This window comes from Carcharhinus amblyrhynchos, unplaced genomic scaffold (genome assembly GCF_965287045.1).
Source record: "Carcharhinus amblyrhynchos unplaced genomic scaffold, sCarAmb.v2.hapA scaffold_41, whole genome shotgun sequence".
NCBI classification, from domain to species: domain Eukaryota; kingdom Metazoa; phylum Chordata; class Chondrichthyes; order Carcharhiniformes; family Carcharhinidae; genus Carcharhinus; species Carcharhinus amblyrhynchos.
In genome coordinates, this window is record NW_027649782.1 from 4094514 (window position 1) to 4122322 (window position 27809).

Genomic DNA, 27809 nt, shown 5'->3' on the forward strand with positions numbered 1-27809 from the left:
AAATACGTGGAGTAGGGCGTGGATGGGGTTGCTGCTGATGAAGGTTTGATGGGCTGAATGGCCTCCTTCTGCTCTGTAGGGATTCAATGCTTGGTTTTTCTGGAATTTCCTGCTAAATCTCTCCCCATTCTCTAATGTTCCTTAAAGCCTTCTCCCTTGACCAAGTTTTTCTCCTGATGTGTTTCAATGTCAAGTTCTTCCTGACAACATTCCTGTGAAATATCTCGAGATTTCCTTTCCAAAAGGATGTTAAAGGTGCACCATAAGCACAAGTTGCTGTTGTCGACCTTACAATAAGTTGCAGGTTCAAGTGTAGGCCAGGTTCAGCCAGAGAAATGTTGGTGTAGTCACCTGGCAGGACAAGCCGATGTAGGCTGGGGGGCATTGGCATTCTTCTACTTGCAATGCCTGTGCCATGTTGGTGTAGAACGGCACAGCCATCTCCATGCTCACGTCGGACAGGCTGGCGGAGATCATGTCAGTTGAGTAGGTGGCACGGATGAGGACTTCGTCTAGGTCGGCGAGGACCATCAGGAGATGTTCCCGGGTGGCCTGCTGACCATCTGGTCGCTTCCAGAATTGCTGAAAGGAAAGAAAAGCAGGTTCATCACTGTGCTGACTCCCACCAAATGGTCCTGAGCAAGGTTTCCTCATCTACCGACAGTTAACATTCCAAGTTAGCTCATGTCAAACTTTTCCAGTGGCTAAACCCAGGCAGCATACTGAAGATTCACTTAAAAACTCACACCAGCTATTCCAAATGTTCAAAAGATAAGAGTGCTCAACAGTGGTTACATTATTTATTTATTAACCTTACAGGCGTAGAAAATTAAGTTGAGCTGTTCCAACTAAATTGAACCCCGAATATAAATTGCGTCTATCTTTTGTCACTTTTTGGAGAACTACAAAGCTCCCTTGATTGACAAGATATCGCAGTTAGGAGGGAATGTGGAGTTAATGCCTTAATCAGATCAGCTTTAATCTTATTGAATGACAGAGCTGGCTCGAGGGACCATCTCTTGCTCCTAATTTGTATTTATTTACAAATCAACAAAAAGTTTCAGCCAGATTTTTACTCATTTTTCTTAAAGATAATACATTTCCTCTACCGGACTACAATGTGGGGTAAGGCAAGAGACAGATCTCCATGAATTGCTACAGCCAGTGGGAGAACTGAAACCCGCATCATCCTGCACCACACTCTAGACATCTAACCAAGAGAGCTAAGTGACCTCCATCAATGGATCCAAGTTCACACTTGGGAATAAAATGGGGATCAGTGAGGATCCTTTCGCCTCAAGAACAACAGTCCCGTCGGGTAACTGAGGAGAGAGGGACACTGTCTGTGGAATAGGAGAGCGAAGGGCATGATGGGAAGGTTACAAGTTGGAGTAATCTGTTGGAAAGTGAGAGATTTATTGTGCTGACTCATCCTTTTTCATTCTAGGAATGCGCACTCTTATTACTCAATGTAATAAGAGCTTCCTTTGCTCATGTCTGGAAAGCAACTCATTGCCACGACAGTAATGGACCTGACTTTACCAATTGTTGAAGATATTTGGAGGAGGAATGGTGGAGCATAACACACAAAATGTAACCCTTTACCTCTTTCAGCATGACCTCAAAGGACTTCATCTCTCTTGGCTGGAGCTGGTGACGATGGTAGGTTACCAAGGTGATGTCATTACCCTGAAAGATTACACAAGCAGAAGACATTTACAGGTGAACAATCGATACGTCTGTACACTGGTAAGCAAGGAGGAAATACAATGTAATTATTGATCCCACAAGAAGATTTGCACAATGATGTGCTGCTGCATGGGAAGGGGAGTAAGCGAGGGAGAGATGCTCATTCTAGCACTTCATGCTACTCTCTGCAGAGCACTGCAGTGCCTCCTTCCAGGTTCTAACCAGGCTGAGTATTAAATACCCGGACACAGGCACAAAGGGAGACTGCACAGCTCAGGGAATCCACTAAGATAAGACTACTGTGCATTGGACTGACAGCCGAGACCCTGAGTGAACCTGTTCCAAATTAACTCTCACAAGTCACAGCTTTTTCACTGCTTCTCGTACACCCCCATTTCCCAATGGGGCTCACAATAATTGGTGATCATTGTTAGCCCGATGTTACACACCCAGGTCATGGCAAATCACCATCGTGGACAAATACTGCACAATGTGAAGGTAGCTATTAACCCCTATCTCTCAACAGCCGTGAGTTCCTTCAAAATCACAATGTGGAAACAAAACAAGCAAAAGGAATTCAAAGAATTTAAAAACCAAAGAATAAACGTACCCAATAAACAAAAATAGAACCCAATAAGTAAGACATACGATGAAAGGTCACTAATGAACGTTATTCGAAGGAGATAAAGTGCCTTCAGCAGCCACCATTTTGCAGGGGCTTGAGACAGACGTCTTTGCATTTCCCCGGCAATGGTTCAGGAATCATGAAACAAATGGGCTTACTGATGAACATACACCCCATCAGGGAGAAGCTTTATCCATCCCAGTGTAAGCCAGCATGAGAAAATGGGGTCACGCGATCTGTAGAGCAAGGACATGGGATACTCCCTGGCCCCAAAGCTTTGTGTCTAGGTGCTTATCTCTCAATACAGCGCACACCCACAATTTGGTCGTCCCGGAAAGATACATGGTGGGAATCCCAGACCAACATTTCGCCAAATGGCTGGCTTCATTTTTACAGACTCAAGTGAGGCGTGCCAGCCAGGCTGCTGCTGTCACTTACAATGATCTGTACGTCAGCATCTGGTACTGTGGACCCTCTGTATCCAGCATCGTAGGAGAGCGTGTAGCGAAGGTGTCCACCGTAGGCCGTCAGCTGTGCAAAAGAAAGAAAAACATGAGAGAACTGCTTTATACTGATGCAACATGTGGATTAACGCCACTCCTAAACCAGGAGCAGAGAGAGAACAAATATCACCAGCACCACCTTGGATTTAACATTCAGGGACCAAGGCAAAGGAAAGATACCTAAAGAAATAAAACTGTTAATTTTATAAACTGCTGGTACTCTATAGGAGTTGGAACATTTATCAAAATTAGCACTTTATACATTATGTTTTTTTAAAATGTAAAGCTACAAAGTTCCAATGCTTCAATTAAAGACTCCATTATTGATAGATCCTCTGTGGCATTGCTTGCAGTGAGGTCAGGCTGATGGAGGGCAGCCACTTACAGAGTGGAAGAGGGAATGACCCCAACGTGGGAGGGAGGAGTTGGGACAAGGCAGGAGCCCCACAGATGGTGAAAGCTGGCTGACTTTCATTTTACCCATTTATTGCTCCTTAGTGTGAAAAGATGTGTAGGTTAGATGGATTGGCCATGGTAAATGCACGGGCTTACGGGGGCGGAGGGCTGGCCCTGTGCCATTCCACTCATCACCGACAAAGCACCTTGCATTAGATGGCTTGGCCAGTCATCCTTATCGACGTCAGGCAACAAAAATGTTGGCTCAAAATCGACGCCCCTACTTCAGTTTGAGGTTCCATGATTTTATGGGGATGGGTCAAAACAGGGGGCAATTTTAAACTTAGCCTGACCAATGGGCAATTGTCTGGATGGGTCCAGCTACAATTCTATACCTCACCTGCTATTAGTCTCTATTGACTTCATTTGGTCAAGGTATAAAATGGGCACCTGACACAAGACTGTCAGTTTCCCATTGAGTGGACTAGGCTAAAATGACCCCCACAGTCTCAAAAGTAACATGTCCTTGCCAAATGTCTTTAATGAAGGCATCTGGCCAACACTTTGCTCTTGTTTTGATAATGACCAATGATAGCCTTTTAGGAAACTGACATCTGAAAATCTTGTTAACTCAACTGATGTTGAGCAAAGAGAACTCAATGGTTGCACTGATTTTGTTTTGACCAGTAACAGAGGATCTGATAAGAGATCCAGAGGTTTCCAACACTTTCTCCAACCAACAACAGAACATGGACTGAACCGTGAATCCTTCTTCCAAAATACATAAAAAGACACTGTCATATTCAATTAGAAACACGTGCATAATTCGTACCAGTTGGAATTATTATCCAAACGACAATTGTGCAAGATTTAGCTTCTAATTCAGGACTGAAATGCTGGTTACCTTGTTCCCCAGGTATTGGTGAGGTAGCTGCCAATAGTAATTGCTTTCAGGTAGGAGACTGAAGCCCTTGTAAAGTAGAGAATACTAGGATAGGAAAAGAGGCAGACACAGGGTGAACAGAGAAAGTATACAGAGAGCAGAAATCAAAGACACATCTCTTCCCAAGGAGGGTCTCAGGAAGCAAAGGCACCCCTCACAACCCTGGTCCCCAGTTCCCAACTTCTAAAATACAAACAGGTTTGTATTCACAAGAGAGTTCTGTAGAATTATTAGAATGTCCTGGGCCTTTATAAAGGTACCAATTGATAAGAGTAGATCAGAAGTACTGCACTCAGTAAAATCCACAAGGCAGAGCAAAGTGAACTAAGCAGAAGTTAATTCAATGCTGAGAAATGTAGTTTTGATAAAAGATCATGAACCTGAAATGCTAACATTATCTCTCCCTCCACAGAAGCTGCTTGATCTCTTGATTATTGCTAACATTTTCTATTTTTGTTACAAGATTAATATGCCAGTTTACACCATCTGTATCAGTTCAGTTAGGCACAGAATCTCAGCGACATGTTCGAGATTCTCCAAGCCTACCTGGAGTGAGCTGTAAACTGATGAGTTGCTCAATGCCTGATATCCAAAGCATAGCTCATCTACGTAAACCTGCAGAGCTTAGGTTCAGGTTTGCAACAGCCGGGACAGAGAGAGTAGCAGATGGGGAATGCTGGAACTTTAAATCAACCACAAGCTCACAAAGTCTCCCCTCAAAGTCTTGGAAAATCTCTCTCACTGTTTGTTCCCCAGGCACCATCTTATCCATTCGGATTTTAGATGCTGGGAAGATCAGAGGTTATGTGGGAAGAACCCATTATTCCATCATGACACCTGTATGATGTTAAAAATTCAGGATATAGACAATCCGTTTTATAAAAATAAGGACAGGTACCATCAGGGTTTCTTGTGTGGGAACCAGGAGGGCAAAAGGGAGAGGAGACTTTTCTAAAAACCTGTACTTCTGAATGGAGACCACCCTAAGTTCCAGGGTCACTCGGAAAAAAGCTTTATTGCACTTCTTTGATTGCTCCCCCATTTCAAAAATCTTCAACTTCCCAGCCTTTTGAAATCCAGACCCTTTTTATTTGAAAGTGCAACAGGGAGGTGATAATCTAGTGGTATTATTGCGAGACTATTAATCCAGCTAATGCTCTGGGAACCTGGGTTCGAATCCCACCGCGGCAAATGGTGGAATTTGAATTCAATAAAAAATATCTGGAATTAAGATGACCATGAACCCATTGTCAATTGTTGAAAAAACCCATCTGGTTCACTAATGTCTTTTCAAAAAGGAAATCTGCCGTCCTTACCTGCTCTGGCCTGGCAATGTAGACGGCTCTCAAACGACATCTGGCATCTAGGGATAAGCAATAAATGCTGACTAGGCAGCGATGCCCATGTCCCACGAATGAATAAAAACAAAATTAACCAAAGGGAAGAACATTCCTGCTACTTGGAAATGGGAAGGCGCGAAGACTCTATAATAAGACTGAAGAATAAGTGAACATCGGAAATAGGAGGAGTAAGCCATTTGGCCTCCCTGAGCCTGCTCTGAAATTCAGTAAGATCGTAGCTGACCTTCTATTTCAACCTGCACCATCCCCATTTTCCTTTACATCTTCAATATCTAGAAGTAATCACTTTCCACATCAGAGACTGGAACTTCTCGCAGGAAATCACTTTCCAGATTTCCTTTCTGAAAAGACATGAGTGAACCAGATGGGTTTTTTCGACAATTGACAATGGTTTCATGGTCATTTTAATTCCAGATATTTTTTATTGCATTCAAATTCCACCATCTGCCGTGGTGGGATTCGAACCCGGGTTCCCAGAGTATTAGCTGGATTAATAGTCTCGCAATAATGCCACTACAGCTGGGAACTCCATTGGAAACCTGTCAAACCTAAAACAAGGTTGACCCTGGCACGTTAACCAGGTTTACAGTAGGAGTCAGTCAGTGGAAAATCCCATCTCAAAGGGAGGTGTGATGGTGGAACTGTCTGTTGCAGGTCTCATTGTGTAAGGAGACTTTGGAATAGGTGGTCAATTTGTTTTTATGAAGTCTCTTTTTTAAAACAGGGTTAGGGAAATCCTACTAATTTCCTCGGCTCTGTTTGGCTTCCTCGCTAAAAAGGAACTCTCTGAAACTGTCGTCCAATGATGCATTCCTTCAGGGCACCAACTAATGTAAATATCCTCCTGCCTGCCAAACCAATGTTGATTCCAATTACACTTACAGGCCTGCCTTACATTCAGCGTTGTTATGACAACCACTGAAAACTGTGATGCCTGCCACGGAGTGGCCACATCCACTTTGAAGACACTCATCACATTATTGCAGACACACTCACAAGCTGGTGTTACCTCCAAGGGGAAGTCAAATGGGAAGTCCAGTGGAACATCTCTCATACTCAGAACTTCTAATAGGTAATGAATGGGTCAAGTCCCTTCACAAGAGTGTGCCCTAACACGATGGGCAGGATCTTCTGGCCCTTCCGGTCCAGCCGACGGCAATGCCCCGCGGTGCGTTGACCGCCAGCTGGACAGACGAGCCACAGAAAATGCTGCAGACTTTGGCGGGGTCTTCCGATCCCACCGGGGGCCAATGGCGAGCTACCACCGCCAGCAGTAAACTTGGTGTGGGGGAAGGGTGGGGGGCAAGGGCAAAACAAAAATCCAACTCGATGAGACTCCCCTTTAATAATTTACCAACGACACTCGGTATTAGGATAGCTCAAGTCCAAACATGCACGTTTGAACCAATCACAACAAAGCCATAGATATACAATTTTAGTTCCAACCAAAAGTCAGCACAAATAAAACAAGGATAATTTTACCCAGCAGGATATTTATGACCATGTTCACATTTCATGCCAAATGCTCCACATTTTGCAATGAGCTCAGCTATTTTCTACATCATTTAGTTTGAACACAAGCATGCTGCTTTGTTGCTATTTTTAATTATTGAATCAGTTGACATGGTGAATAATGGCAACATTCACGAACACAGGCGATCCAATGAGCTCCTCAGGACAAACTGGGACCCTTGTTCAAAAAGTCTGGAATTTGTAATCCAACAGGCAACTTTCTGAAGCCATTTCACATCTCAGGCATGCACGCAGTCTTGGAGACACTGGAACATTCCATGCATAAGTTGACTCTGGCTACCTTCTTGAAGTCTTCAGACCTTGGGCCTGACATGGGGGGAGAAATGAGGTTCACTGATTCCTGAGCTTGCAGTGAAGGGGCCTGAGGAACGGCTTTCATCTGTAATATTTGCGTGCAGAGAAAATCAACACTGAGCTTCATCAATTTATCATGGCATTTGTTTAAAAACTAACACGAACGCTCACATACAAATGCAGAGTTACAGGCCATTTCCCTTTAAACTCCCAGCTTTCTCCCCCTTCAATGTCTCAGGTGGGAGTGGGGTTATACTTGCCTTCCCAGTGAGTGCGCTCATCCAACTGGTCACACAAGGGAGCTCGGATGAAAGCCTAATCCTTTCATAATTGCATATTTTCCAGTAGGGGAGGAATGACACAGCCACTCACCGCAGACAGACATTGCTCTGGCTGATGAGAGCGAATATTTAAACTGTTAAACATTCAAACCCTGAGCCTGTGTTCTATAGCACACTACACACACACAATACTCATACACACACACACACACACACACACACACACACACACACACGTCACCCCCCAAGGCTGACGATGCCACTTCAACTCAGGATTTCCAGTCTGTAGACTTTGGCAAATTCAAACCTCCACTCTCAGAAAGTCTCAACAGCGGTGAGCCATTGACTGCCATCTACAGCTCCTCTTCATCCAACTTTCATGCCTTTACTTTCCGCATTACCATCCCGTTTTGCCTTGCTCCATCGTGCCTTCTGCCAAATCATCAGCTTGCAGGTGCAGCAGGTGGTCAGGAAGGCGAATGGGATGCTGGCCTTCATAGCGAGGGGGATTGAATATAAAAGTAGGGAGGTCTTGCTGCAGCTGTATAGGGCATTGGTGAGGCCGCAGCTGGAGTACTGTGTGCAGTTTTGGGCGCCGCACCTGCGCAAAGATATTTTGGCCTTGGAGGGAGTGCAGAGGAGGTTTACTAGGCTGATTCCGGAGTTGAGGGGGTTGAGCTATGAGGAGAGGCTGAATAAACTGGGCTTGTACTCGTTAGAGTTTAGAAGAACGAGGGGAGATCTCATTGAGATGTATAAGATGATGAATGGGATGGATAGGATAGAGGTGGAGAGACTCTTCCTGCTCAAAAAAGACAGTAGGACTAGGGGGCACAGCCTCAAGATAAAGGGGGGGGCGGTTTAGAACGGAGTTGAGGAGGAACTTCTTCACTCAAAGGGTGGTGAATCTCTGGAATTCTCTACCCGTTGAAGTGGTGGAGGCTGCCTCGCTAAATATTTTTAAGACGCGGGTTGATGGGTTTTTGATAGGAGAGGGGATTAAGGGTTATGGGGAGAAGGCGGGAAAGTGGAACTGAGCCACGACAGATCAGCCATGATCTTATTGAATGGCGGGGCAGGCTCGAGGGGCTAGATGGCCTACTCCTGCTCCTATTTCTTATGTTCTTAAATCATCTCTCCTGCCTCTCCCACTCGATCACGGACCTACCGTTTTGCCCTTCCCTCATTTTCCCCTTCGGCTCCCCGCTGTGATTCACACAATTACACAACTGCTACAGTGCAGGAGGCCATTCGGCCCATCGTGCCTGCACCAGCTCTCTAAATCAGAAAGTTACTTAGTGCTATTCTCCTGTTCTCTCCCAGTAACGCTGCACGTTCTTCCTTTTTAGATGACAGTCTAATTCCCTTGGAATGCCTCGATTGAATCTGCCTCCAGCACACTCAGGGGTGATGCTGTACATTCTTGTCCTTTAACGATTTGCTGGTTAAAATCTGTTATTTTCCCATTTCTGGCATTTACTAACTTGAAACGTTGCCTGTATTTCTCCACAGTACGGCTGTCCTGCTGAGAATCTTTAGCAGTTTGTGTTTCTATCCAGTTTACACCTATTCCCTTCCCCTTTTGGTGGAAGCAACTCAAAATCAGGGCGGCTTTGTGGCAAAGTGGCTAGCACGGCTGCCTCTCAGCGCCAGGGACCCAGGTTCAATTCCAGCCTCGGGTGACTGTGTGGAGTTTACTCCCCATGTCTGCGTGGGTTTCCTCCGGGTGTTCTGGTTTTCTCCCACAGTCCAAAAGATATGCAGGTTAGGTGGATTGGCCATGCTAAATTGCCCCTTAATGTTAGGGAGACTAGCAGAGTAAACACATGGGGTTACAGGGATCGGGGCCTGTTTGGGATTGTTGTCAGTACAGGCTCCATGGGCCAAATGACTTCCTTCTGCACTGTAAGGATACTATTCTATCCCAAGTTCAATTTTTACCTTCTGTTGATCTCAGAGGTTGAGGAATTGACACAATGTCATGTACAACCACTGCAGATCATTGTACGAGCCATCAACACACAATGCCAGCTGACTTTTCAAAACCAATTTTACCATGCTAAGATCACAGTTATCTGCAACTATTCATCGTTTGTAACGGTCAATGGAATGCTCTACGTTGCTGATGAAGATAGCTTGCAAGCTGGTATTGCTTGATGCACAGGTTGTAGCTACACTTACTTAGCATTTTATCAAATGGAAAACTGTGCCTTGATTTTCTGCTAGTCCTTGAGGCTCATCAGGGGGAGAGAGGGTGCCCCTAGACTGGCTAAATCTAAGGGTCAGGGACAAAAGGGGGCTGCTGGGAGGAGGAGGAAGGGGGGTGAGGAGCGGAGGCCTCAGCCTCTTAATCTGCATAACAGGTTTGAGGTTCTTGCTTCCAGTCTGGAAGAGGACGAGGCAGGTGAGGTTGGTGAGCAAACTGCACACGGTACAGTGATGCAGCAGGACATAGGCAAAGAGAAGGGGAAAAGGAACGTAGTAGTGATTGGGGATAGTGGGGTGAAGAGTATTGACACTGTCCTTTGTCACAATGACAAAGTGCACAGAAGGGTGTGTTGTCTGCCTGGTGCTCGGGTACAGGATGTCACAGCTGGGCTGCAGAGGAACCTGGAGTGGGAGGGTGAGAACCCGGTCGTTGTAGTACATGTGGGTGCCGGCGACGTAGGCAAAGTGCGGACTGAGGATCTGGGGAGGGAGTATGAGAAGCTGGGAATGGAATTAAAAAGTAGAACCGACAAGGTGGTCGTCTCTGGGCTACTGCCTGAACTGAGTGCAGACGGGCGTAGGGTTGACAGGATAAAGGAAGTGAATGGGTGGCTCAGGGATTGGTGTGGGAGGAATGGGTTCGAATTTATGGGGCACTGGCACCAGTATTGGGGTAGGTGGGACTTGTTCGGGCGGGATGGGGTTGGTCTGAATCGTGCTGGGACCAGAGTGTTGGCGAATCGAGTAAAGAGGACTGTAGACAGGGCTTTAAACTAATTAGGGGGGGGGAGGGTGCGAGGGTAGGTGACGCTACGAGGTCTAAAGTTAAGGATAGGGTACAGGTAAGGGAAGAGGCCGAGGATGTCCCAATTGGTGGCGTTACGGCAAATAGGGTCCAGGTGAAGGCTGGGATGAAAGCGCTTTATCTGAATGCACGAAGCATTCGGAATAAAGTGGATGAGCTGGTGGCGCAGATCGACACAAATGGATACGATCTGGTGGCCATTACAGAGACGTGGCTGCAAGGTGACAGGGACTGGGAGATGAATGTACAGGGCTATCAAGTGTTTAGGAAGGATAGGCAGGAGGAAAGAGGGGGTGGCGTAGCTCTGCTGATTAAGGATAGTATCAAGGTGGTAGCAAGGGATGATATCGGAGCCAAAGAGCAGAACGTGGAATCGTTGTGGGTGGAGATTAGGAACAGCAAAGGGAGGAAGACGCTGGTGGGTGTCGTCTATAGGCCCCCGAATAATGATCTGGAGGTGGGGCGGGCTGTTAACACGCAAATAAGTGCGGCGTGCAGGAATGGGACGGCAGTAGTTATGGGAGATTTCAATCTGCATATTGATTGGTCGACCCATGTTGGACGAGGTGGGCTCGAGGAGGAGTTCTTGGAATGCTGCCGGGATAATTTCCTTGAACAGTGTGTGTTGGAGCCGACGAGGGAGCGAGCTATCTTGGATCTGGTGCTATGTAATGAGGCGGGTAGAATTAGGGACCTTGCGGTGAAGGATCCTCTTGGAGAGAGTGATCATTGTATGGTGGAGTTTCTGGTGCAGATGGAGGAGGAGAAAGTGGGTTCCCGGACACGCGTCCTTTGTTTGAATAGAGGGGAGTATGGTAGGATGAGAGAAGAATTGGCGAATGTGGACTGGGGGAATGTGTTGGAAGGTAGATCTGCTGAGGAGCAGTGGAGGATCTTTAAGGAGATCTTTCTTGGTGCTCAGCAGAAATTTATTCCGATGGTTAAAAAGGACAGTAGGAAGAGAGGTAATAAGCCGTGGATAACGAAGGAGGTGAAGGAAAGTGTTAAATTAAAAGCGGAGGAATTTAGAGTAGCTAAGAGCAGTGGGCGATAAGAGGATTGGGAAAGGTTTAAATGTCAACAAAGATTGACAAAGAAGTTGATAAAGGAGGGTAGGAGAAGCTATGAGGCTGGGCTAGCACTTAATATAAAAAAGGATAGCAAGAGTTTTTATAAATATATAAAAAGGAAGAGGCTGGCTAGGGTGAACGTTGGTCCTTTAGAGGATGAGAAAGGGGAGCTAGTGATAGGGGATGGGGATATGGCTAAGGTCTTGAATAACTTTTTTGTTTCTGTCTTCACGGAGGAGGACGTGAATAATTTGCCGGGTGTTAGCGATGGAAAGGTGGTAGGAATGGAGGGTCTTAATGACATTACTGTTACTAGAGAGGTGGTGCTCGACAGACTGGAGGGGCTGATTGTGGACAAGTCCCCAGGACTGGATGGAATGCATCCGAGGGTTCTGAAAGAAATGGCGGAGGTGATAGTGGATGCCTTGGTGGTTATTTTCCAGACGTCGCTGGATTCCGGGGAAGTGCCGGAAGATTGGAAAACGGCTAATGTTACGCCGTTGTTTAAGAAGGGTGCCAGGCAAAAGGCGGGGAATTATAGGCCGGTTAGTTTAACGTCTGTGGTAGGTAAAATGTTAGAATCCATCATTAAGCAGGAAATTGCGAGGCATCTTGAAGGGAATTGCTTGATAGGGCGGACGCAACACGGTTTCATTAAAGGGAAGTCGTGTCTGACAAATTTACTGGAGTTCTATGAGGATGTGTCTAGGGCAGTGGATAGAGGAGAGCCGGTGGATGTGGTCTTTCTGGATTTTCAGAAGGCGTTTGACAAGGTACCTCACAAGAGGTTATTGCAGAAGGTCAGGGGACATGGAGTTGGGGGTAGGGTGTTAGCGTGGATAGAGGATTGGTTGTCAAATAGGAAGCAGAGAGTGGGGGTCAATGGGTGCTATTCGGATTGGCGGATGGTGACTAGTGGGGTGCCCCAGGGGTCGGTGCTGGGGCCTCAGCTATTTACCATTTATATAGATGATCTGGAGGAGGGAACCGAGTGCAGGGTGTCGAAATTTGCTGATGACACCAAGATTGGGGGAACGGCAAATTGTGCGGAGGGTGTGGAGAGTCTGCAGAAGGATCTAGATAGGCTGGGCGAATGGGCCAGGAAATGGCAAATGGAATTTAATGTTGGCAAGTGTGAGGTGGTCCACTTTGGTAGGAAGAATGGTAGGAAGGACTATTACTTACGTGGCGAAAAACTGCAGCAGGCGACGGTGCAGAGGGACCTCGGGGTCCTTGTGCATGAGTCGCAAAAACCCAGCTTGCAGGTGCAGCAGGTGGTCAGGAAGGCGAATGGGATGCTGGCCTTCATAGCGAGGGGGATTGAATATAAAAGTAGGGAGGTCTTGCTGCAGCTGTATAGGGCATTGGTGAGGCCGCAGCTGGAGTACTGTGTGCAGTTTTGGGCGCCGCACCTGCGCAAGGATATTTTGGCCCTGGAGGGAGTGCAGAGGAGGTTTACTAGGCTGATGCCGGAGTTGAGGGGATTGAGCTATGAGGAGAGGCTGAATAAACTAGGCTTGTACTCGTTAGAGTTTAGAAGAATGAGGGGAGATCTCATTGAGACGTATAAGATGATGAATGGGATGGATAGGATAGAGGTGGAGAGACTCTTCCCGCTCAAAAAAGACAGTAGGACTAGGGGGCACAGCCTCAAGATAAAGGGGAGGCGGTTTAGAACGGAGTTGAGGAGGAACTTCTTCACTCAAAGGGTGGTGAATCTCTGGAATTCTCTGCCCGTTGAAGTGGTGGAGGCTGCCTCGCTAAATATTTTTAAGAAGCGGGTTGATGGGTTTTTGATAAGAGAGGGGATTAAGGGTTATGGGGAGAGGGCGGGAAAGTGGAACTGAGCCACAACAGATCAGCCATGATCTTATTGAATGGCGGGGCAGGCTCGAAGGGCTAGATGGCCTACTCCTGCTCCTATTTCTTATGTTCTTATGTTCTAGCCTCAAATGGACGATTCTATTTCATACCGAAGCAAGGTTTCCATACCTTCTTGTGGTGGCCAGGACGGGAAAGTAGAGATGAGGGGAGAGAAGAACGAGAAGCAGCAGGTCTTGAAGAGAAAGTTGAGCGTGCAGAATGAGATGATGTGTTGCGAGAGGAAGGGGGAGCGGGAGGTCCAACAGGCCCTGATGAGGCCAGTCGAGATAACGGATGGGACCCGTTGGACAGATCCCTGCCAACGGATGGGGTGCGACGGGGTGGTTTTTGCAACTGCTTAGCAGTAAAGCCAGTTATAATTGCCCAAATCTCATCATCTATCCGCTTCTGCTCTTCCATGTCTGGTGCAGACTACAAGGAAGTAAGGAACAAGTTATCTATAAAGGTACTTGCACCAAAAAGAAAATCACCACTGCAAGCCAGCCACAAACGTACCACTCTCTAACTAATATACACACACGACATCATAGTACACAAAGGCCACTGTTTTTTGCTCTTTATTCTTTCATGGTATGTGGGCATTGCTGTGGAGTATTTCCTAACTGCCTGCACAACCGAGTGGTTACTTAGTCCATTTCAAAGGGCAGTTAAGAGGCAACCGCATGGTTGAGAGTTTGGAGTCACATCCAGGTCAGGCCATGCAAGGACAGCAGATTTCCTCCCTTAAAGGAGGTTGTGCAGTTCGTTTTCAAAATAGTTCCACAAACTTTCTTCCTCTTTCAAACTTCTATGTGCTTATCCAAATCTGTTCATCCCGTAGACACGATACACTTTGGAAGGTGTAACTTGGCAAGGAAGCATTGAATGAATGGTAGGACATCAGGAAGTTCTATGGAAGAAAGTGGCCTTGAGGTATTTCTCCACAGATCTCTAAAGGTGGAAAGTCAAGTTAGTAGAGTGGTGAAAAAGGATACTTGCCTTATCAATCCAGACATAGATTACAAAAGCAGGGAAGTCATGTTGGAGTTGTATAAAACTTTGGTGAGACCACAGCTGGAGTAATGTGTGCAGTTCTGGTTGCCACATTGTCGGAAGGATGTGTTTGCACTGGAGGGGGTGCAGAGGAGATTCACCAGGACGCTGCCTGGGATGGAACATTTAAATTATGAAGAAAAGTTAGGTACGCTTGGCTTGTTTTCATTGGTGTGGAGATGCCGGCACTGGACTGGGGTAAACACAATAAGAAGTTTCACAACACCACTCACCTGACGAAGGAGCAGCACTCCGAAAAATAGTGGTGTTTACTACCAAATAAACCTGTTGGACTTTAATCTGGTGCTGTGAAACTTCTTATTGTTTTCATTGGAGCAGTGAAGACTGAGGAGCAACCTGCTTGAGGTGTACAAGATTATAATAGACATGGACAGGGTGGATAAGGACCAGTGGTTCCTCTTTGTTGAAGGGTCAGTCACGAGGGGACATAGGTTTAAGGTGAGGGACAGGAGGTTTAGGGGGGGAACGTGTGGAAAAACTTTTTATCCAGAGGGTGGTGACAGCCTGGAATGCATTGCTTGGGTGGTAAGGACGGGTTACCTCACATCCTTTAAAAAGTACCTGGATGAGCACTTAGCATGTCATAACACTCAGGGCTATGGGCCACGTGCTGGCAGCTGGGATTAGGTGGGAGTTCAGGTATTTCTAATGCGTCGGTTTAGACCCAGAAGGCCAAAGAGCTTCTTCTGCACTGTATGATTCTATAGCCAATTTTCACTGCTGTCCTTTGAAGGATTTCCATCAGATGTTAAATCATTCTGTTAAGACCAAAGCACCATTCAAAAACACCAGAACATGCTGTAAAACAATTAAAAGGGTTACTGATTTGCTCATCCACCCTTTCCCTGCATCAGACTGAGGTCCGATCATGAAGGACCAATGTGATGACATGAATCCAATTATGCTGTAGCTTGATCTTTGTTTGAAGGAGGCTTGGGGGGTATGCCTGCAGATCATTACCATTTACAAAAGAGGTGGCACAATGGTTAACACTGATGCCACATAGCACTAGGGACCCAGAATCGATTCCCGGCTTGTGTGACTGTCTGTGTGGCGTTTGCATGTTCTTCCCGTATCTGCCTGGGTTCCTTCCCACAGTCCAAAGACGAGAAGGTCAGATAGATTGGCCATGGGAAATGCCCCCAGAATGTCCCAAGGTATGCATGCTAAATGGGTTAACCATGGTAAGTGTGTGGGGTGACGGTGATAGGCCAGGGGAAAGGGCCTGGGTAAGATATTCTGTCAGACAGACTCAGTAGGATGAATAGCCTCCTGCGCTGTAGGGATTCTATGAACAACACAGCTGACCACCAGGGATGAGGGAGACCAATCATATGGAGAGAGACTGGGATTGTCAGAGAAGATCCTGAGAGATATTCATAATTATGAGAAAGTTTCACTGAGCAGACAGAAGGAATTGTTTCCACTGGCAGGGTTTAAGTGATCAACAAAGAACGACAAGAAAGATTAGGAGAATTTTATTTTTATAGGGTTTGGTTCTGATGATCTGGAATGCACTGCCCAAAGCAATTCCTGTGTTCTAATTAGACCACACATGCAGAGTCAGCAAAGACTAGCTGAAGAATAGACTGTATATTGTTTTTATTTATATATCCAATTCAATCCAATCAAGTCCAATTCAAACTCGCAGCAAGTTGGGACATTCCCGATCCAAGCTGACAAGACAGGGCTCTCACTACCTGCCTTGGGCTTGATCTACATGGTCCAAGCTGATGGGAGTAGGTGTAGCTCCTCTTCCAAGGCTTGATCTCATTTGCATCTTAGCCAAAAGGCCGAGATGCCGCTTTAAAAAATTGCTTCAAATGCAGCTAAAATGTAACCTAATGACTTCTACTAAACTAATTTGCAGTGGGGAGAGAGAAGTAAAAGAATAAAATAGCTGAAATAACATTGTGCACTGGAGCGATGGACTGGACAAGGTTAAATCTACTCTTGTCTGTAGCTCATACAATCCGTAGTCACTAAGAGTCATGCTGAACACTGTCATGCAGTCTCACTGCTACCTTCGAGGATCGCTTAACCCTCGGAAGTGATGACGAAGAGCCTAAGAGTTCCCAGATAGCTGCATCCTTCCTCAGCTGGTCCTCGGTCAAAGACGGGTCTTTCTAATGAACGCAATTTTGCACTTTAGTTACAACATACAAACTCATCCTCCGGCTCAGCAAGGTGCCCCGATCAACATCAGCTCAAGCATGTGCAGACAAGAAACTACCGAGTAAGCAAACCAACGATGGCAGGATCAGGAAGTACAGCGTGGTTATTTTGTTGTGGTCAGCTGAGGTGAGTAGATAAATCACTGCAGGTCAAAAATACAGCGGGCTTAGCTTTAACATGAAACAATCGCCCATCAAACAGGACCAAAGCATGCTGAACGCAAACAGAAGCTTATAAAACTGCTTTTATATATGTCAGTTTCAGCATCTGGATTGGCAGACACCTTCTTAACAGCAAAGAAAACAGAAGTCACTGATTATTCGGGACTATTCCAGTTGCACAGTTTTTGTTTTTAAATGGCTTACTCTTATTTTGGCTCTAAGTTAATCTTCCCACCTCTCGAATGCACGGTTAAAATACAACCATGTCAAGGGGATTCCATTTCAGCTTAGGAACAGGAGGAGGTCATTCAGGCCCTCAAGCCTGTTCCACCATACAAATTAAATCCTGATTCATCTGTGCTTCCAATCTATTTAACAGGCTTTGCTTCAATATCCTCAAATCAATGAAAAAGATCTATCACTCTCAGTGCGCAAGGTTTCAATTGACCCAGCACCTATGCCTGTAGAGGGAGTGAGTTCCAGGTTTTATGCCAGTATTGTCAAATTCGCGCTAATCTCCTGTTAAGTTCAGTTATAAAGGAACATGATCCATCTGACACGTTGGCAGATGTTATGAAGCCCATGCGTGCTGTAACTTTACAAGATGGAAGATTTTCTAATCTGCATTCATTTGTCATCCTTACAGGGAACAATTAATATTCAGTTACTTTCATTCATTGAGCTTGGAGAGGGAAAAGATTGAAGTTACACAGGGACCTGTTAGGTGTTGACTGGGTGGATGTGGAAGGGGTGTTTTCTCTTGTGAGTGAGTCTGGAACTTGGGGGCACGGTTTTAAAATTAGGAACTTGCCCTTTCAGATTTATCTTCTCCCAGAAGGTCGCGAGACTCTGGAATTCTGTCTCAGAAGGCAGCGGAAGCAGGATCACTGAATAACTTTAAGGCCGATGTAGATGGATGCTTGTTAGGCAAGGGAACAAAAAGTTATCGGGGTAAATAGGAACATGGAACTCAAGTGCAGCAGGCGGTAAAGAAGGCAAATGGTATGTTGGTCTTCATTGCAAGAGGTTTCGAGTACAAGACAGGGATGTGTTGTTGTAATTATACAGGGGCCTTGGTGAGGCCACACCTAGAGTATTGTGTGCAGTTTTGGTCTCCTTTTCTGAGGAAGGACGTTCTTGTTCTCGAGGGAGTGCAGCGAAGGTTTACCAGGCTGATTCCGGGGATGGTGGGACTGATGTACGAGGAGAGACTGACTAGGTTAGGATTGTTTTCGCTGGAGTTCAGACGAACGAGGGGGGATCCCATAGAGACTTATAAAATTCTAACAGGACGAGACAGGGTAGACAGAGGGAGGATGTTCCCGATGGTGGGAGAGTCCAGAACCAGGAGTCACAGTGTGAGGATTCAGGGTAGACCATTGAGGACGGAGGTGAGGAGACATTTCTTCACTCAAAGAGTGATGAGCCTGTGGAACTAATTACCGCAGGAAGTAGTTGATGCCGAAACATTGAATGTATTCGAAAGGCAGCTGGATATAGCACTTGGGGCGAACGGGATCAAACGTTATTGGGAGAAAGCAGGATTAGGCTACTGAGTTGGACAATCAGCCATGATCATGATGAATGGTGGAGCAGGTCTGAAGGGCCAAATGGCCACCTCCTGCTCCTACTTTCTATGTTTCAATGCAAAAAGATTAGCCACAGTCTTATTGAACAGCAGATTAGGCTTGAGTGGCCGAATTGTCTACTCCTGCTCCTATTTCTTATGTTCAAAAGAAGGAAAGAGCAGCTTAGGAACAATACAGCAATTCGCAAATCTATATTAGGGAATGGCTACTGAGACTCCTGAGGCAGTGAAAGAAAACAGGAAAAGATGTGCAGAAGTTCAGCAGGATCACTTCAAGGTTACCTCCCTCTTCTGTGCCCTCCACCACTGAAAAAGGCAAGGGCAGGAGGGATGTATGAACAGTAAAGGGGCTGGGGTGGGGGGGAGCACCATTTCCCTGTTTGGAAGCAATTTTCAAGGCAAAAGTTGAACTGGTCACTTCCAACAGTCAATCTTTATCAAATCTAAGTGCCTGATGGTCTGGAAAATTGCTTTAAGCTACAGTTACTCAAAGTTATAGTGTGGGAGATGGAGAGAAGGTGATGGAAGGCAAGTTCCAAGACTGTAAGCTAAAACTAAACAACAGAAGAGGATTACAGTGAGTGGAGGAGGATTACAGTGAGCGGAGGTTAAAGCATAATAAGAAAAACAGAAAAGAGCTTAAAATGGAATAAAGGAATAAGGGAGTGAATGCAGTACAGAAGTTCTTACTATATATTTCAGTCCTAATAAGAGAATTGACAACAAACTAAATGGGTTAATTTGAAGTGGCGAGGAGTTTACTTGGTGGCCAGTAAATCATCAGCAGCTACAGGATTTTGGGAAGGTACATTGGTTTCCCGTGTTTACAAGTTTGACAATACAGCAAAACATTAAACTTGAATACTGCTGAAGAAGAGACCCATGTTGCTGAAGTTTTTCATCTGACATTCATCAGGACCAGTTGCAAGAACGCCACATTTCAAAGGAGCAACAATTTATGTCGCATGAGAAAAGGGTGCTGTTGGTTGGCAAATGAATTGTGAATGGTCGCAGCACTGCCAGGGAACTACTGTGCTTTTGCTTAACTCAAAAAAGGCAGAATGCTTAGACATGTTCTTTTCGCCTGCCAACCAATCATCATCCTTTCCCTCACGCATTAAATATTTATGCACCCTTTGCAATTTCTTACATCTGGTGAGTGCAAGATGAAAAACTTTGACAGTATGTCTCTTTTATTAGTAATACTTGAGTTCTGTCCTGCCAAAAAGCCCTGAACTATATTACACAGTCCTTATTCATTTCTTATTGTGAAGGCGGAAATCCAAACATTTTCTTTGGGGGAAAATATATATTTGTTGCAAGGTATTTTCTTTTACACTGTGACATTCTCCTGTCTTTTTCCTTGGTCTCCCTTTGTTAACAGTTAAGAGCTGAGGGGAAAGGCAGGCTATCTGCCCTCGGTCTGGCTGCTGTGGGAAACACTAAGTAAGCAGGCTGGGTCAAGGTCAGACATTTGCTCAGCACCTGGCCACCTAAACTGGTTGGAGAAAATAGCCGCACATGCTAACACTCCACAATAGCCCCCACTGTCCAGCCTCAAGGTACAAGTTCACTTCAGGTGTCTTCGCAAGACATGGCGCCCTTTCACTACGGGAAGCTAACAGTGCAAAGCCGAGCCCAAGCAGACAAACGTAGCGGTCAAACCACGCGGAGGTCATCGCAGCTGCCCGGTGCACACGCTACCTTGTGTCCACGCCTAATGCGGGCAAAGAATTGCTCTCTCTGAAGAAAGGGAACAAATAATAGTGAGAAGTAAACTGACACAGAACAGTGGAGAGGAAGTTTAAAAACAACAAAGTACAGTCCATCTTGGCAGCATAATGTAAGGGAACCCTTGACATTTCACAGTTGTGGTTGAAGAGGTAACGGAATGCAACTGTAAGAGCCGTGTGTTCAGCCACAAACTCCATGTTAATTTAATCTGCTTTGCAGAGAAAATTTATTACCAGGTCAATTCTACCCCCTTCTAATTCTGTCCAACAGACTAAGCCCTTGGCTCCAAACACTTCTGCATTTGCCACAGGTTTGTACTGCCAGTTCTAGCAGTCACTCTGCTTTGAAAGAACAGGTGTACGACCGGATTAATGCTCATTCCACATGTACGTATACAATCCCAGATTAAACTTCAGTCACTGCTAGTTTCACGGGTAATCAACATCTGTTAATGACATACTGCGGTGCTGCTCTTGGCAAATCAATTTTACAAAGAAGGGAAAAAGAGAATTCAATCGCTGGCAGAACTTAATCTCAATGCTTTGGAATCTGACTTTTTTTTTGATGGAAAACAGATCTAAGCTTTCGGTGCGGTTCAGAATTCAAGTCTCGGTTTTCAGCTTGCTGTCTCACATCAGGACTTCTGAAGTGGATGGTTAATCCTCAAACTAGTGTTGTGACTATAAACAGACTGTAGATTTGTACATTATATTGAGGTGATCCTGGATCACAAACATAATGTTTAATTCCATGAGTAGATTGTGCTTTGCTGCACTGTTTGGTTGAAATGGAAACAGTGCTGTTCACCTTTGGAGACCGCACCCTACCACGTACTAAAGGCTGTGAGCTCATTAGACATGCACCAAGTCACAGTCTTCGGATAAGGGGTAGCAAATTTAAAACAGAGTCAAGTAGCAACTACTTCTCCCAAAGGGTTGTGAATCTGTGGAATTTACTACCCCAAAGTACGGTAGATGCTGGGACAGTGGGTAAATTGGCAGAGGATTTAGACAGGTTTTTAATTGGTTAATGGATTGAAGGGTTATGGGGAAAAGGCAGGAAAATGGGGATGAGGAGCTTATCAGCCATGATCAAATAGCAGAGAAGACTCGATGGGCTGAATGGCCTAATTCTGCTCCTATATCTTATGAACTCATGTCTAATGAGCTCACAGGGCAGCATGGTGGCACAGTGGTTAGCACTGCTGCCTCACAGTGCAGCGCCGGGAACCTGGGTTCGATTCCAGCCTTAGGTGACTGTGTGTGTGTGTGTGTGTGTGTGTGTGTGTGGAGTTTGCACATTCTCCCTGTTTCCTCCAGGTGCTCCGGTTCCTCCCATGCTCCAAAGATGTGCAGGATAAGCGGATTGGCCATGCTATATTGCCCCTTATCCTCGAGGGGACGAGCAGGGTAATTACGAGGATAGGGCTTGTTGTCGGTGCAGGCTCGATGCACCGAATAGCCTCCTTTTGCACTGTGGGATTCTTTGCTCATTAGTTTCATTTCTATATTTAAATAATATATCCACCTTGCCTCCCCCCACACCAGAAAGGCAGCAGGTTGTGTTAAAGGTGAAATTTGTCAATCTGCATAGCTGATATTGGGGCAGCTGAGTGACACTCATGAACATAATTAAATATGGTGACCACAGTGCAACAAGGACCACTGTTTAAGATTCACTGAAGCGCGCAGTTTCCCTACAGCTGGGGAATTTGGCGGTGGATGGAATGTAGGTGCTGAAACCTTCACAAGGTAAGCGCCCTTTCCCCCCATTCCTGGTGAGCAGGTTCAGCCTGGCTGCTCATGGAAACTTTCTGCCTCCAGTCACAGCCTGATCATCAGCCTCTCACCCCAACTGTTGACCTCCATCCCTATCAATTGACAGGGGCTAACCCCAAGTCATCCGCCCTTTGCCTTCAGTCTCCTGTGGTTAATGCTCCTTCCTGCCTACTGGGCAGTTTGTCAGATAGGGGGCAGAGCTCCAGGGTGTTGACGAGACCCTGCTGTCCGTGTTGGCAGGACTTCCCCAATAGGGTCCTTGCTCCATTGTAATCACGCCAGCTCCTGCTCACTCAGTCTGTTACCACTGAGAAATGTCACAACACATACAATTAGCAACCTCCAAAACCTTGAACTATAAATGTCAAATCATTGCAATAACAGCGCGGCTGGGAATTCAATCCTAAATCAACATGTTCAACAATCTTGATCACCAGCAGGGGACATCACCCCGAGCATCAGCAAGTCGGGTTCTTAAACCTGTAAATTTCTAGGGCCACCTAGGAAGAGTCTGGAGCTGTACCTTGTCTCCCTGAAATGCCGCTGGAAGCTGCCAGTAGTAGGATTCCTGGGTGTGCTGTCCAAACTGTCCGAATGAGAGCTGTGGATGATTATCCCTCACCGTCACCGTGAATCCCGAGGTGATGCGTGTGGTGCGCTGGCGGTTGACCAGCGAGAAGTTCTGGAAATTGTTCGGTGGGACGAACGAACTTGCAATCTACGGAAGAGAATAGAATGGAAGATCAGCTCTTCAACGGCTCATGAAATGATCAGAGAAACCTTGCGGTATGCTGCAAACCAGGTGACTTGCACAACAACCCTGGTGTTTGCGCGTCACCAAAAAAAACCCACTCCTGACAGAATCACAGCATGGTCACAGGACAGGAGGCCATTCGCCCATCATGTCTGTGCTGGCTCTCAGAAGGAGCAGTTGGCCGAGTGCTATTTCCCCGCCTTCCCCCAGGTGTGCTGCACATTCTTTCTTTTCAGATAGCAATCCAATTCCCTTTTAAATGCCTTGATTGAACCTGCTTCCCCCATCCACCACACTCCCACCCAGTGCACTGCAGACCCTAACCATGCACTGTGAAGAGGCTTCTCCTCATGTCTCCACTGTTTTCTTTGCAGTGACTTAAAATCTCAGCTGCTCGTTCTCTACCCTTCCAGCAATGTCAGTCCAGCTGAGGTCACAACCTACAGAAATGAATACCATTGACTGCACCAGCTTTGCTATGTGCCCACCACATCTTAGCTCAGGTCTGGCAACTACGGCAACTAGATAATAACAGCCAAAGGTGCTCCACAAGAGCATCATCAAGCAAAGTATAATGTTGAACACATTAAGGAGATATTAGGCATGTTGCAAATGACTTAAACACTCCTGGATTGGGAGGCAATGTCAGTGGGGAAAAGGAAAGTGAAGATTGCTCCCAGCGTAAGGTCTTGAGGATGTAGTTAGCCTGTGGGGTGCTGTGAATGTTTTACAAGGCCAACCAAATTCCCAGGTAATTTTTTCCCTTGGCGGTGACACAGGTTGTCAAAGCTTGAGCAGTTAACGTAAAACCTACCAGCTTTCTAAAGTACGAGGAGCTGCTGCATTGCTGTGTCACTCCCATACAGAAACAGGGAAGGCATCCTTCCCTGCTCTCCGCACTCAGGTAGAAGTAACCGGCTTTGCATGTGTCACAGGTACGGCCTTGCACGTTTGGCTGTAATCGAAAGACAAATGACATAGCATCAAGGTTAAACTCGCACAAAATGTGACATCTGATGCAAGTGGATCACATCATTCAGCAGTAAAACACTATAAATAAGAGAAACTGAAAGTGGATTTAACCAGCAGCTTTTCAAAGGTAGATTTTTAGGTTCCTGATTGTCGGTATAATGTACTCTCAGGAGGGATAACTAGTCTCCATGTCGCAGACAGTGCAATTGTCTTGATTGAAGTTTCAGGAAGGAGTAGGTAGATAATGAGAATCCAAATAGCAAACCATAATGAGAATCCAAATAGCAAACCAGTGGACTGTGATATCAGCGTGAGGTTTTAATTAAGAAGCTCTTTATGGCACTGATGTTCAGCGAGGGGATAAAATCAACTCATAAAAACCCTACAGTGCAGGAGGCGGCAATTTGCCCCATCGCTGGCAACAATCCCACGTCAGGCCCTATCCCCGTAACCCCACACATTTACCACACTAACCGCTCTAACCTGCACATCTCGGGGCAATTTAGCGTGGTCAATCAACCTAACCCGCATATCTTTGGGCTGTGGGGGAAAACCGGAGCACCCAGAGGAAACCCACGGGTTACGTCAGGCACGGGAAGGACAGGCAAACTCCACACAGACACTGACCCAAAGTGAGAATCGAACCCGGGTCCCTGGAGCTGTGAGGCAGCAGTGCTAAACACTGTGCCACCGTGTCACCTTTGAACATTCAGCACTTCTACCCTCATCCCAGATTCATTTCCGTTTCAATGCTCTACGAAGAGGCACCCGTTTGGCAATGTGTTGTAGGGTTCATCCAAAAAACAGAGGACAGACTCAGTCCTATCAGCACTGCAGTGAGTTGTATTGGCAGATGGCAGCTGCAACTTAATCTAATGCTTAAAATGAAAGCATTCACTTTATTTCGATGGCTTGCAACCTAATTTCCTCTCCTAAAACTGTTGACTAATTGCCAAAACTCGGCTTCATGGACACTTGTCACTCTCTGGTGTTTTGTTCAAGTGGCTTTTATTCATGTGTGGGCAGCAACAGGAAGTGAAAACAGGATTCGCAGCCGCATCCAATCTCATCGTGTGCCCTTTCCTCGTAACCCCTGATTCCTTTACTGGTCAAAATGCCATTGTTCTCAGCCTTAAGTATACGCACACGGACTCTGTCCCCACAGCTCCCTGTGGTGAGGAGTTCCAAAGACTCTCCAACACTCAGAGAAAAAAAAAACTCCCCCTCTGCTCAGTCTTAAATTGGCACCCTTTTATTCTGAGACTCTGCCCTCTTGTCCTAGACTCTCCCAATGTGTGTGATGTCTGCTCCAGCACGGACCCTGGAGAGTAATCAGCACGAACTCTGGCTTGTATGCCCCTTCTAATCTTGAGGTATCAGCTGTAGCTGCCGAACTGACCACTGAGGCTGAAATGAAGCAGCCCAGGTATCAGAGTCCATTGTCCCACAACATCTTCACTCTACAGTGGCGGACCCAAGGAATCATCTTTCAAAAAGTTTCCTCATAGCTGTGTGACCTGACGCTTTTATAACTTGTTGCCTTATACCCAATAGAAATGTCCTTTAAAAATATGATCCCTAACTCCCAAATGTAGAAATAAAATTATTCTACAAAGTAACTCGGGCGGCACGGTAGCACAGCGGTTAGCACTGCTGCTTCACAGCTCCAAGGTCCTGGGTTCGATTCCCAGCTCGGGTCACTGTCTGTGTGGAGTTTGCACATTCTCCTCGTGTCTGCGTGGGTTTCCTCCAGGTGCTCCGGTTTCCTCCCACAGTCCAAAGATGTGCGGGTTAGGTTGATTGGCCGTGCTAAGGAATTGCCCCTTAGTGTCCAGGGATGCTTAGGTTAGAGGGATTAGTGGGTATAATATCTAGAGATATGGGGGTAGGGCCTGGGTGGGATTGTGTTCGGTGCAGACTCGATGGGCCGAAGGGCCTCTTTCTGCACTGTAGGCTTTCTATGTTCTATAACTCAATTACATTCGATCAGTTTGGTTTACAAAGATCTCCAACGGTCGTTGTCCAATGGTAGTATTCAATCATTACCTTGCATTGGCAGTGACCAGTGGCATCACAGCTGCCTCCAATACTTCCTCTCCAGTCACACGTACAGCCAGCTGCAACACAGCAAATGAAACATTTCTGCTTTTATCCAGACAGAAATTTAGGAAAATCAAGAGGGTAATCAAAAAGAAGTTAAACGTTAACATGTTAAAAGACACCTCCAGATGTGTTATGGTGGGTCTCTCAGTGGGATGTAAGTTGTGATGTTAATGTGGACCCATCGCTGGGCCAGTCTCACTCCGTTGGCCCTTCAGCCTCGGCTAGCAACCCCAGAGTTCTCCCGTTGTTCGAGAAGAGTCCAGAGCTGACCGGGAGTCTGGTTGCCTCACTTAAAACAAAATAAATGCCCTGGAGAAGGTGCGGAGGAGGGGGCAACATAAACGATCCTAGGTTTAAGATGGATGAACGGCACAGAAAAGTCAGAGAAGTCTAGTCTCTGCCACCTAGAGAAACGATCTGAAATCAATTCCAAAGTCAGTCAGCCAGTTGGACATGATTAGTTAAAAATATATTTAAAATAGATCATGAGAGAAGCTCATTTACTGAAGGAGTAATGAGCATTTGGAGTAATCTGCCTGATAAAGTACTAGTTTTACATACAGTAGAAGGATAATTTAATGCGTAAATCGGCCTCCGGACATTGGCTCAGCTGTAGCACTTGAAGCATTAAGTTAAGTCGTGGCTGTAGGGCAGCACAGTGGCACGGTAGTTAGCGCTGCTGCCTCACAGTTCAAGGGAACTGGGTTCGATTCCCGGCTTGGGTCACTGAGTGTGCGGAATCTGCACATTCTCCCCACATCTGCCAGGATTTCCTCCGGGTGCTCCGGTTTCCTCCCACAGTCTGAAAGACGTGCTGGTTAGCTACCTTGGCCATGCTAAATTCTCCCTCAGTGTACCCGAACAGGTGCCGGAGTGTGGCAACGAGGGGGTTTTCACAGCAACTTCATTGCAGTGTTAATGTAAATCTACTTGTAATAAATAAACTTTTAAAAAAATCTGGCTCACAGGTTCACGTTTCCCTCAAGAACATATTAACATGGCTGACATTTCCTCACAGTACTGAGGGAAGATTTTACTGTCAGAGTGTTGTCTTTCACCAACATCAATATAACAGATTATCTGGTCATTTGTCTCATTCCTGGTTCCAGGACCTTGCTGAGTACCAATTGGTTGACACCTTTCTTACATTACAGCCAACATAGACAACAATCTTAGATGGTGCCGGAGCGTGGTGACTTCTGGAAAGCTGTGCACAGCATACCCTCTAATTCTATCTTTTACTCTTGTTTTATGCTTCTAAAACTCTATTCAACTCTTTAATAATGCAGTATTCTTCCCTGCTGTCACCAAGCATTAGAACGGACCTACCTTGTTGATCTTTCTCTGCACCTCAGCTATGACTGTAACACTACATTTCTGCACCCTCTCCTTTCCTTCCCTACACAAGGTGTGGCTTTGTTTCTACAGTGTGCAAGAAACAATACTTTTCGCTGTATGCTAATGCATGTGACAAACATAAATAAAATCAAAAATCAAACAAAAATGGGTGGAAAGTTAAGTTGTGAGAGAGACACAACAGACCATCTCGAGGGCAACATGACAGCTCAGAGACTATCTCTGTTGCTGTGCGGACACATGGATTTGGGCCTGTGTCTGTGGGAGTTTGCACGTTCTCCCCGTGGTTGCGTGGGTTTCCTCCGGGTGCTCCGGTTTCCTCCCACATCCCCAAAGATGTGCTTTTAGGCTGATTGATTGGGTACTAAATTGTCCCTAAATTGGACCTCCCTGATCCTCGCACATTAGGCGTAGACTAAAATCATGAATAGGACACTGAGACAGTGGGACGGCGGCGCGGGCTCGTTGGGCCGAAGGGCCTGTTTCCCGTGCTGTGTTGTCCTTTGTTTTTTTTTACAAAGAGCTGTTGATAGTAAATGGGCA

At 46.0% G+C, this 27809-nt stretch overlaps 1 protein-coding gene across 7 annotated transcripts in view; it reads right to left on the minus strand.

Annotated features, from left to right (window-relative positions):
- The window catches only part of hspg2 (heparan sulfate proteoglycan 2), a 536580-nt gene that overhangs the window by 208091 nt on the left and 300680 nt on the right, over positions 1-27809 (minus strand). For 4 of the 7 annotated variants that reach the window (XM_080181499.1, XM_080181501.1, XM_080181502.1 and 1 more), the window contains 11 exons: positions 25854-25924; positions 23650-23790; positions 22605-22799; positions 20274-20312; positions 16670-16771; positions 13701-14003; positions 7331-7429; positions 4118-4201; positions 2753-2845; positions 1606-1689; positions 352-582 (listed from right to left, as the gene is read on the minus strand). In XM_080181499.1, the coding sequence (XP_080037625.1) occupies positions 352-582; positions 1606-1689; positions 2753-2845; positions 4118-4201; positions 7331-7429; positions 13701-14003; positions 16670-16771; positions 20274-20312; positions 22605-22799; positions 23650-23790; positions 25854-25924 (1442 nt within the window). The remainder of the gene's footprint in view (positions 1-351; positions 583-1605; positions 1690-2752; positions 2846-4117; positions 4202-7330; positions 7430-13700; positions 14004-16669; positions 16772-20273; positions 20313-22604; positions 22800-23649; positions 23791-25853; positions 25925-27809) is intronic. The other 3 variants (XM_080181505.1, XM_080181504.1, XM_080181503.1) reach the window with 1 other exon arrangement.